Source organism: Salminus brasiliensis, chromosome 7 (assembly GCF_030463535.1).
Source record: "Salminus brasiliensis chromosome 7, fSalBra1.hap2, whole genome shotgun sequence".
NCBI classification, from domain to species: domain Eukaryota; kingdom Metazoa; phylum Chordata; class Actinopteri; order Characiformes; family Bryconidae; genus Salminus; species Salminus brasiliensis.
Window position 1 is genome coordinate 6,622,233 of NC_132884.1, and position 12,148 is coordinate 6,634,380.

General features: G+C 42.5%; 1 protein-coding gene across 4 annotated transcripts in view; it reads left to right on the forward strand.

The window, feature by feature from the left end:
* Positions 1-12,148, forward strand: part of kcnh7 (potassium channel, voltage gated eag related subfamily H, member 7) — a 64,764-nt gene that overhangs the window by 22,022 nt on the left and 30,594 nt on the right. For 3 of the 4 annotated variants that reach the window (XM_072683593.1, XM_072683595.1, XM_072683594.1), the window contains exons 3-5: positions 2,698-2,853; positions 8,784-9,251; positions 11,804-11,824. In XM_072683593.1, the coding sequence (XP_072539694.1) occupies positions 2,698-2,853; positions 8,784-9,251; positions 11,804-11,824 (645 nt within the window). The remainder of the gene's footprint in view (positions 1-2,697; positions 2,854-8,783; positions 9,252-11,803; positions 11,825-12,148) is intronic. The other variant, XM_072683596.1, reaches the window with a different exon arrangement.

A 12,148-nucleotide genomic window follows, 5' to 3' on the forward strand; every position in this document is an offset into this window, starting at 1 on the left:
GAAGTGTCAGTTCAAAGGAACTGTGGAGGTTAAGATGAGAGCTGGAAGACCAGGAAAGCCTCATATCAGCTCATATGCTGTTAAGAAGGGCAAACCAGACTCCCGTCTATGACTTCCAGTAACCTTCATGAAACACTACTGGTTTGACACTGCCCAATCATCGTTCACATTCTTATGTGAGTTCATAGATCCTTGGGGGTCTGCCAGTCAAACTGTGAGTCTTGGTCAAACTCTGGAAATGGTACTCCCTCGATGAAAGGCCAAAAAAAGCAGAGGTATCGGTGAACCTTGCAATGAACCATTCTTCAGTTTCGTTGTCCCACCTGCAGCAGCATTCCTTTTTTGTCTTTACCATGTTTACATCAGTGTACCAGAGAGCTCTCTGTCCTCCGACTGGTCAGTGCCCAGGGACATGTCATAGGACATGTCCAACTAGGCGGAAAAATAAAAATAAAAGTCTGATGTGCGCTTTGGGGTTGTGTTGCCACAAAATACCAGCAAATCCTGGGTGTAAATGTCAAGCCATCTGTTTTCAGGTTGGAGAGCTTCTATAACAGGATAATGATCCAAAACATACCCTCAAAATCCAACATGCAGACATTATAGACAATTTGTTGATAGACCTCTGAAACTCCTCCGAACTGCCAGTGGTTCCTGGCTTTGTTATAACTGTGGACAGTTTGCACTGCTTTGCATGTATTTACTGATTAATAATCCTTAAGGTATAACAAGAGTTGCAGAGCATAAGGGGTTAAAAAGCTGTGAATGCAATGCATGCATCAATATCTCAGAAGTAGAGGCTTGCTGCAAAGCAGAGACAAAAGAAGGGAAGAATTCCAACTGCAAGAACTAAAGAAGTGAGGCATCAGTCCTGACTTCCGGGGCTTAAGTGTTTACCACTTCTCCATAAAACAACAAAATGTGACCGCAGGATGAGGAAGATTAAAACGTGGCATCAACTTGCGCGCAGTGCAGAAACTTGCAGGAGACACAAAACGTGGAATGTTTCCCTCAAGGGCCGACTTGCCCTTTAGTTGCCATGGTTACTCTTCTGTCGTAGTCTCTGGAGGGAGGCACGCGTTATCAAACACAATAAGCCTTAGACACACACAAACACGCGTGCATGCACCTATGCGCCCACACACACACATTTACTTCATAAAGCTGCAAAGCATAGGTCAGGATTAATAAATAATAAATTATATATATATATATATATTAGAGAGTCCAATATGATGGACGTATTGAATTATAGTTTAAAGGAGCCCTCCATACAAAATGTATTATTTATCGTGTGATTCCTCCCGGTGAAATCAGTTTGAAACACTTCACAGAAAGAATCAAATACTAAATAATGGATGATGAGCGAAATATTGGTTTATCTTATGGCCTTCATAATACACATATACTGAAATCTGAGCAATGGTCTATTTAGAGCCTAGTTTAGTTCTCTTGTTTACATCTGTTTATCTGAGAGAAAATTATATGGTGTCTCGTGGTTTCTTTATTGCTATCAATATTTTTATTATTATTATTATTATTATTATGTTTATTAGTTATGAATCAGAAAAAAAGGCTAAAAAAAAAAAGGTACAGACATAGTGCTTTTAAAAACGGAATCCTTTGTGTAAGGACAAGTACATTGACCCTTGAGCACCTTGACCCACCCCGAAATAAAACTTCTTAAAATTAAAAATAATAATAAATAATTGGGGTCCAAGCACAGATCTGCTCAATTAGGTCCAATGCATTATTATGGGGCCTCTTTCCACAAACAGAAAATTCTCTAGAAAGTCTCCAGAGGTCGCCCCTGGTGGTTTAACGGGTTTAACGGGCCTCCAGGATTTGCCACATCTGCAACATTGGCAATGCCACTGAATGCAACACGGTCTCAAAGCATGATAGATCCACCCCCATGCTTAACAGCTGGCAAGGTGCTGTTTTCCTGAAATGCATTTTCTGTTTTTCTCCAAGCGTATCTTTGCTGATTGTGGCCAAAGGGTTCTACTTTGGCTTTGTCAGTACACAGCAATTGTTTCTAAACCCTATCTGGCTTCTCTAGATGTTCTGTAGTATGCTTCAGACATCAGGTTTTGTGATAAGGTTGCAAGTAAGATAACCTTCATATGACTCTTCCATTAAGATTGTGTTTGTACCAACAGTGCTGCACAGTGGAACAGTGCACCACCTTCCTGACCCAGCAAAAGTTTAATGCAGGCTCCTGGGGAGGGGGGTTAATTTGCCTTTCTTAACAGCATTCCAGCAGGTCTCTCTGAGAGTTTTCTTAGCCTTTCAGACCTTGACCCCCACAGTTCCCCTGAACTGCCATATCTCAATTACGGTCAGCACTATAGGAACTAAAATCAAACACTTGACTGTCTTCATGAAGCCTCCCTCTGCATTGTGGGCATCAATGGCTTTAGTTTTTAGGTCTTTAGAGAGTTGCTTAGAAGAGCTCATGGTTTGAAAATCCAGAGAATCTATGTCTCCGGCCTGATTTGCTAATGAAAATCTAAAGGAACATCTGAGCCTTTGCAATGGTTAGGGTGTCCAAACTTTTGCACAGGCAGTAGTATTTGCTGAAATACTGTGTTTTATGCAGCAGAGGCAGGGTTTACAACTTCTCCAAGGGTGCCCACACTGAAACTGTGATGACTGTGGTGATGATGGCTGATTGATGTGTGTCCCCACCTGCAGGTTCCGATTTCCTGTGCAACACCCACATCATCCCAGTGAAGAACGAGGAGGGCGTGGTCATAATGTTCATACTGAGCTTCGACTACGTCCTTGAAGAGGGCAGCATGGACTCACTGGAGCATCTCAACCACACATCACCATCCAAACCCCAGCAGAGTGAGACAACTTCCTCTTCTCTTCTTTTCTTGTCTCCTCTCGTCTCTTCTTGTCTTATCTTGCCTTGTCTCTTCTCTTCCCTTTTTGTCTCTTTTTTTTCCATGTCTCGACTCGTGTCTTCTCTTCTTCTTTTCTCTTCTCATGTTGTCTCATCTGTTTTCTTCTCTTCTCTTCTCTTCTCTTCTCATCTTCCCTTTTCTCTTCTCTTTTCTCGCCTTTTCCCTTTCCTTCTTGTCTCTTCTTTTCTCTTCTTGCCTTGTCTCTTCTTGTCCAGTCTCATCTCGTCTCTTCTCTTTCCTTCTCTTTTTGTCTCTTCACTTCTCTTTTCCTTTTTCCTCCTCTTCTTCTCTTCTCATGACTTATTTTCTCATCTCTTCCCTTTTTTGTCTCTTTTCGTGTCTTCTCTTCCTTTTTTCGTCTCTTTCCTTTCCTTCTTGTCTCTTCTTGCCTTGTCTCTTCTTGTCCAGTCTCATCTCTTTTTGTGTCTTCTCTTCTTGTCTTTTCTTATCTCTTCTTTTCCCTTTCCTTCTTGTCTCTTCTTTTCTCTTCTTGCCTTGTCTCTTCTTGTCCAGTCTCATCTCGTCACTTCTTTTTTCCTCTTTTCCTCTTCTTGTCTCTTCTCATTTCTTCTCTTTCCTTCTCTTCTTGTCTCTTCTCATCACTTATTTTCTTGTCTCTTCTCTTTTTTGTCTTTTCTTTTCTTTTCCTTTTTTGTCTCTTCCCTTTCCTTCTGGACTCTTCTCGTCTCTTCTCTTCCTTTTACGTCTCTTCCCTTTCCTTCTTGTCTCTTCTTGCCTTGTCTCTTCTTGTCCAGTCTCATCTCATCTCTTCTCGTGTCTTTTCTTCTTGTCTCTTCTCATCACTTGTCTCTTCTCTTCTCTTCTTGCCTCTTGTCTCTTTTCTTCCCTTCTCGTCTCTTCACTTCTTTTTTCCTCTTTTCTCGTCTCATCTTGTCTCTTCTCTTCTCGTTTCCTCTCTTCTCTTCTTCTTTTCACTCACTCTTATTGTACAACAACATGCATAACTTAATCTTTCTTCAGCTTTCCTCTGTTTTCTGATTTCCAGAAAGTGCTTGCTTTAATTGCTGCCCGGAGAGGAGGGTGTGTGGAGGGCTGGGGTGGGGGTTGTGGTGTGCATACAGTAGAAAGAAGAGATGTGAAGAGCAGAGCAGAGAAGAGCCAGAAGCAGGGAGTGGCAGAGAGAGAGAGAGGGCGAGATGGAGATAAAGAAACAGATGGAGAGAGAGAGAAAGAGAGAGAGAGGCATTATTTGCTGTAGCTGCCACGGCTCTGTTCTGACCTCGCTTCACCAGCGTGCTGTCTGGCTTACTCAGCCGTTCAGGGGGTGAAGTGGGGGGACGACTTTACGTGACACAGTGCGACAATTATCGGGACCCTTGGGGCCAGATACGGCACAACACTTCATTTAGGCATCTCATCTCGAACAACTGAGCTCCTCAGACTCAACTGTGTTGCACAAACAGGATGTGTGCGAGTGTGTGTGTGTGTGTGTGTGTGTGTGTGTGTACAGTAGTCTGACTCTTCTCTTCATTAGAAAGTCATATTTCACAGATATGAAATCCAATTAATAGTCCATGCAAATACGTCCACTGGTATCATAGCAACAGAGAGTGTTTTGAAATTGTGTGTGTGTGTGCACGCACACGCATGTGTGTGTGTGACCATGTAGCAGGAGCCATTATATAGCAAATGTTGGCATCGCCAGATTAGTGCCTGTGATAGAAATGTGATTTTCAGCAGTGAAGAAAAACATCCATCAGGAACTGACTCTCCCTATCTCTATCTCTCTCGTCCACCAAGCCTCAGGCTAGAGACCAGAGGCAAGAGGCGGGGGGGCAGAGAGGGTGGAAGCTTTGAACCAGAAACGTTCAAGGATCCCTCTTAGATAGCAGAACGGAAATATCCACACTTCCACTCCTTAACGTGGTTTCGAACCCTGCCAGCGGCACAGGGCTCCGAAGCCTGATGAAAAAATTGACGGAGGATCCCACCAAAAACAGAAGCCGATCCTGTGGGAGGTGGAGGGTTTGTTTTTGATCGAGTCAGGGTATAAATAGCCCAGTTTGGCCAATGATTTAATTAATGCTGGCGTGGAGCTGAAGCACCAGGGGACAGAGCAGTGATGAGAGAGAGACAGAGAGACATGAAGAGAGAGATAGCGAGAGAGAGAGAGATGGAAGGACTAAGAGAGAGTCAGGCGATGAGATCAGAGCTTCAGAGACAGTAGAAATGCTTCTGATGAAATAGGAAGAAAAGGTCTAAAATAAGAAAGTGTGGCTTTTAGGAACTGATTTGAATACAGCTTTCAAGGCTCGCCTTTGTTCTCAGTAGTATCTGTCACAAAGTGCTTAAAAAGAGGGGTGAGTTCTAGTGTGACGGTTTTGGAAATAGCACAGTATCCTAAAAAGCAGTAAGAGGCATTGAAGTGTAAAGTACCTCATGGTGATGGACCTACAGAGAGATGATTATGACTGTAGGGATGCACATATCTACACTCTTAAAAATAAAGAAGACCCACTTTTGGTTCCATACAGAACCATGTGAGGTGGTTGTTTATGAGATGTGATGTCAAGAGATTTGAAGAATGACTTTGAAGAACCTTTAAAAGGTCTGAAGTGCCTTTAAGGTTCTATTACTGTTACAATTACAAGCCGTCTTATTCACTAACCGTCAGCAAGAAGACATGGTTCTGCAATGTTACACCTTGCTACATTAAGATTATGCAAGATGAATCATACCCGTTCGTATGCACAGGCTTTACTATGTGTCTGTATGTTTGTGGACACCCCTTCAAATGAACGCATTCAGCTACTTCAAGTGGCACCCATTGCTGACCCAGATGTGCAAAAGCACTCACACATATCTTGCCTAGTCCCTGTAGAGAAGTACTGCCAATAGAATAGGACTCTTTGAAGCAGATCAACATGAACCTACTGGAACCGTGCCTAATACCAGGTGTGGGCTAGAGGGGTATAAAGCCCCCAAGCTTTGAGCCTTGGAGCAGTGGAGAGCTGTGTTCTCTGGAGTGACGGTTGGTGCTCCATCCAGTAATTTCTGAAGGATGAGTTGAGGGGGAGTTGAGGATGATGAGGTGGGGTTGTGATCATCCAACATTCTGACCTCACTAACACTTGTCGCTGAATGCAGTCAAATCCTCACAGCAATGCTCCTCCAAAATCTAGTAGAAAGCCTTCTTTCCTGTACCATTAACACAGTTACTCCAACAAAAGCAGGATAAACTATTTTTAATGGCCTTGATTTCAGAAAAAACAACAAATGCGTATTTGTCCCAATACTTTTGTCCATGTAATGCATTTTCAGGGCCTGTGTAAGAAATTCAGACTGGAGACATATATTATACCACTAAGCTAGATTAACATTAAAGAAACAAAAACTAAGCAATACATACTAGACTACACCAGTAGGAGTCTTTGATGTGTCCAACAATTCGTCATAGATGTTCTCACCCTGACGGTTCTCCAACAGTAATCAAGGACCTGATTGAAGCTTCACTGGACTGTTGATAATTTGGCTTACATCTCACCACGGTTGATGGGAGAGCACCGGTAATGAGATGAGTCTAGAGACCCTGGGGTGTCCTGGAGAGAGAGAGAGAGAGAGTACAGAAAGGAAGGTATTCATTTAGAATTTGATGAGAGAGACAAGAGACAGGATGCTTGCTTTTGGATTCGTCTTCTCTTGTCTCTGTTTTGCATCTTATTGATGCTGACGCCCCAGTTTTCCCTCCATCAAAGATATTTCTGTCTGACATCTGAGCACGTCCTGTTAAAAATTCATCCTGTCCTTACGCTGCATTGCTGCAGAGATTTGCTGCAGTCTACCCAAACAACGGAGCCTCTGTGGCAGCTGCTGTCAATCAGACTTAATCCACAGCCCTCAGTTACACATACAGACAGCACTGTGCGGAAATTTTAGGCACCTAGGCACAGTATTTAAAAGCATTTACGACGGCAATAGGAGAGTTTTTACTGTTGAAACTCCAGATCCCATTAGAACCTAAATACAGTACTAAAACAACAAGAATTTAACAATTTCATTGTGAATTTCCCTCATTCAAAGTACTTGCCCGGCAGCTGACACTCTCAGGGGAAAGCACCGGGTCCCCAGCTCCACCACACCAGCTAACAGACGTCTTTGTCAACCAGCATCGCTTTAAGAGTAAAGAGAGGACAGCGCACCATCTACAACCAACTGTGCTCTTTCAAACTCCAGCTGCTGATGGCAAAGTGGCATGGCTTAGGATTCGAACTCGCAACCGCTGGGCCATAGGCCAGCACATTAGACCAGCACATTAGACCGCGGAGCCCTTGTGAGCTAGTCTGAAGAACAAAGCTTGGTTCCAGGTTTCTCCAGATAGTCCAGCATGTAGATGTGTTCAGTTCCATCACCAGCTCGACTGATAATTATAATAATTTAACATCATTAAGCCCTGATTTACCAAACCCGGTATTAGACGCAATAGATAAGCATCATTTTCATTTTCACAGGAGTCTAAATATTCGCACAGTACTGTATTGGAGAAAAGCCGTTGGTTTAGTGTCACATTTAATTGAAGAGTATTTTGTTGACCTTGGTTGTTATGAGCAGTTGCTGTAAGGCCTGATGCTCAGCGTAGAAGAAATTGCTTAATTGAATCATATGACTGACTGAGCACTTATTACCCTATTGGCCTTTCTGTCCACTAAACTTGTGATAGGAAGTTTGATTCTTTTTATCTGACCATTTCTTTTCATCGTGATGCTGTGGAATGGTCCACCTCTCTGAACGCAGGACTACAGCAAGTGGACATCAAGAGCCGTGTATAAAACTACACATAGATACAGTTTATGCACACTGAGGTTAACATACTTCATCAATAATATTCATATACTTTTACACATTGGTCAGATGTTTACAGACATGAATGACATTAAGACATGAGGTCAGTGATATTAGGCTTTCAGTGACTGCTCATGTTTTGAAGCAGAATGAGTTACATACAGCTTTATTATCATACAGAGTTTTTTTTAGGAGTTTTCTGAAATACTGGTCTCACTCTTCAACAAAAAGAGTCAATCAGCTTGGTGGTTATAGATTAAGTCCCACCCTTCAACAAAAAGAGCTAATCAGCTTGCTGGTTAAGGATAAAGTCCCACCCTTCAACAAAAAGAGCTAATCAGCTTGCTGGTTAAGGATAAAGTCCCACCCTTCATTAAAAAGAGCCAATCAGCTTGCTGGTTATAGATAAACTCCCACCCTTTAACAAAAAGAGCCAATCAGCTTGCTGGTTATAGGTAAAGTCCCACCTTTTAACACAAAGAGCCAATCAGCTTGCTGGTTAAGGATAACATCCCACTCCTTATCAAAAAGAGCCAATCAGCTTGCTGGTTAAGGATAACGTCCCACTCCTTATCAAAAAGAGCCAATCAGCTTGCTGGTTATAGGTAAAGTCCCACCCTTCAACTAAAAGAGCCAATCAGCTTGCTTGTTATAGATAAAGTCCCACCAGCGGAGGTGGGTCGCCAATATTGTTTTTTTTTTTTTGTTTTTTTTTCATAATTCAACTTTATTTTATATTTATATTAACAGGAACGTTTATTAAAACAGTGATTTTTTGAACATTTTATTCATTTTTACTGTCTTTATTGTTAGTTAGCAAATGCATAAATAACTGCAAGCTAAATGTAAAAGCTGGAAGCTACTTAAGAGTTATTTGGTAATACAGTGTAAGCGTCCCATCTCAGTCTGAGGACACCAGGTTGTACGCAGATCTTTAGAAGCGGTTTCCACCCCAAAGCAGGGAGGAATGTAAACAGGTGTGAGTATTTATAAACAGTCGATCATCTTTAAGACCCCCATAAAGCACTCCATCAATTCTCTCTCCCCTCTTTCTCTCTCCCCTCACCCCAGGAAAAGGCCGCTTTTTCCGTTTTCGCCTCCCTGTGCCCCTGAGCATGCTGGGAGTGAGTAAGCAGTCCCTCCCGCAGGAGGATCCGGATGAGGTGACGGTCCACTCGCCCGAGCGTATCGAGCCACGCTCCTCCTGCTCCTCCTCCCTCTCTCTGTCTCTCTCCCCTCATGAGCTCCGCCCTCCCACTGCTGAAAGCTGCAGCCCCTCCTACGGCAATGACACCCGAGCCCTGATAGGCCAGAGCCTGCTGGGCTCGTCCTCGCCCGTCTCTGGTCCCCAGGACCACTCTTCTCCGCGGGCACCATGGGAGAGGGCGGGCCCCCGTGGCTCTGTGGGCACCCGCTCTGCCTCCGGAGGGCAGTCCCGCGGGAGTGTGTGCACGTTGCGCAGAGCCTCATCCACCCACGACCTGGAGGGCTTCAGCGCACAGGTGGAGAGGACGTACCGGGACCGCCATGCTAGCGAAGGTACGCACGCTGAACCATAGTGGAGAAGCAGATGATGACTGAATGTAGAAGCAGCACAGTCACACACACACACACATAGAACTGTCTAATATGGGTGGAAGGGCTATTTATAGTACACTGTATGGATCTCTCACTGTTCATGTGTTTCCTTGTTGCTTCCTTACCTGTCAAGTAGTCATATTCCCTGCTGAGGCCTTTAAGGCACATGAATCTTATACTCAGACATATATTACTATATGAGTCGTTCTAAAAATGGGTGCCATTATTCTATAATGCAATAATAATAAAATCTACAACATTAAAAAGAAATGTTCACCATCCAAAAAACACATTTTCCCATCTCTCACCTAATATTATTCTTTTTATTCAGACCAGGAACCATATTCACATTAAACTGTGACGGGGTGGTATATTACAGGTGAAAGATGAAAATTGAAATGTATATGAGGTGAAATTTACTCTCAGATGACTGCAGTGACCAGGTTCTTGGCGTAACACACGTCAGTCAATTTGGAATGTCATTTTCTTTGCATTAACAGTGTAAACATAGTAACATAGAAAACATAGTTTTCCAGACTTTTATTTTTTGTGAAAAGGTGGTTGCAGGTACATTAATTAAAACAGTTATTATTGAATTATTATAACAGTTATTTATTCAATTATTGAATAAAGTATTCATCTTTACTGTCTTCATTATTAGTTAGCAAAAGCATAAAAAAACAGCTAAATGTAAAAGCTGATAGCTACATGAGAGTTATTGAGTAATTGAGCAGTTCATAATCCGAATAATCGATTATTCCTTTCAATAATCGATTGATCAAAATAGTTGCTTGTTTTAACCCTACTAGGGAGTGTGATGGATTAAACTATATCTATAGCTGATATGCACACATGATTATTATTATAGTTATTTTTCCTGATGGGGTGGTTGGATTGAGCTTGACAGAGCTTGTTTAACATGAAAAAGCAACAAACAAATGTCTTCAGTGATGCAATGCTTCCGTGTAATGTCATTTAAAGCAACAGTAGATTATTTACAGGCAAAACAAGTTAGTGTGACAGGGTGATAGGTCAAACTTTTACTTTCTTTTTTTATTTTTTTAATACTTATATATCTTCCCAGCTAACATGCAGGCCCATATGGGGCCTGCAGAGGTAGGCCAAATGGGAACCAGAAAGTTTGATCCTCGGGTTCCAAATTGGCCCTACATATGGATGCCCACCAAGGTCAGTGATGGGACCAGAAGGAGTTAAACATGGGCCCCATCTGGGTTGAGCACTGCATACAGGGCCTAGATGGGACCCATGTGAGATTTAGGTGGGCTGTAACTTTGTCACATTTTTGTAATGAATGTATCTCTATAAATGTGGAAGCAAATGGCACCCCTTTTGTAGAACAAGTAATCATAATTATTATATCAGTTCCACAGTACAATCTGTGGAATACAGAGCAGCTAGATTAAAGAAATAGTTTGGTGAAAGATCCAGTCAGCATGATGTATTACTTACCCTGAATGCAGTTGATCAGCTAGGAATGCTTGTCATCTAATATGTACTTAAATCGGTTTAAAAACAGAATATGCTAGGCTAACGTTGTTTAACAAACACCGGACCTGGACTGTCACCAATCTCTTCTCTGTAAATACATGCAGGAATCTTAATTTTGCTAAATATTTGCTTCAAAAAAGTCCAGGTTCGGGCTCTGAGTGGTCCAGCAGACAAAGGCGCTGCCACTATGACCTGAGAATCAATGGTTTGAATCCCAGGTCATGCTGCCTGCCATCAGCAGCCAGAGCCAGAGAGAGCACAACTGGCCTTGCCCTCTCCAGGTGGGTTGATGGCTCCCTCTGTACATCACTTCAGTGTGATGCCGGCCAACACAGGTGTCTTCTAAGAGTCTGAGAAATAGGAGATGCTAGGCTAACGTTGTTAACAAACACCGGACCTGGACTGTCACCAATCTCTTCTCTGTAAATACATGCAGGAATCTTAATTTTGCTAAATATTTGTTTCAAAAAATTCTAAATTACTCAGGTTCTCATTTGCTCCCTTGCTGCCACACCATTCAGCCATGTGAAGAACTTCAGTTGTAGGTTGTTAATATTATCCATACCTTATTCTGAAGCACAAGGTGTCAAACAAAGTAAGGTCTGAATACAGTTTTAACTAGTTGACCGTATCATTTAGGCGTGTATTTACAGAGATTTACATGCATACATTTACCTAGCTGATTGATTGCATCTGGGGTGTGTGATAAATCATGTTCCTTTGTTTTTTTTCCATCCTTTAATCTTATAAGATTCTCTTTAGGGTCCTAAAATTGTAGCATTCTTAAATGCTTATATTAATTACTGACCGATCTGGAAAAATAAACGTCATACGATTTTTTAGCCACATCATACAGCACCAAACCAAGCCTCATTCACCGCCCCACTGCCCTGCTACTGTGTCTTCACTTTTTACTGTCCCTTCCTTCCCTTTCCTCTCTCTCTCTCTCTCTCTCTCTCTCTCTCTGTCTCTGTCTTTCCAACACCTTCCTTCCGCCGTCTCAGACAATGGTCGTAACATTAAAGGTACCCCAAAGCAGCTCTGTGGTAACAAGCACGTGCCTGCCTGCCTGCCTGCCTGCTGGAAGCATGCCAAGGCAAATAACAAATGCTGGTTATGAAAAGTGAAGCACTGCTGGAAAAGGCGGAATGCTGTTATTGGTGTTAAGACCACCTATTGCTCGCAGCGTCGTAGAAAGCACGTGACATATCTGCCTGGATATGTGTGTGTGTGAATGTTTGTATATATGTTGGTGTTTACGTGTGTGTGTGTGTGAGAGAGAAAGAGAGACTGTTCTTGTGTGTGAGAGTGTACAGAAAAAAATAATGCATGCAATTTGCTTGATTTGA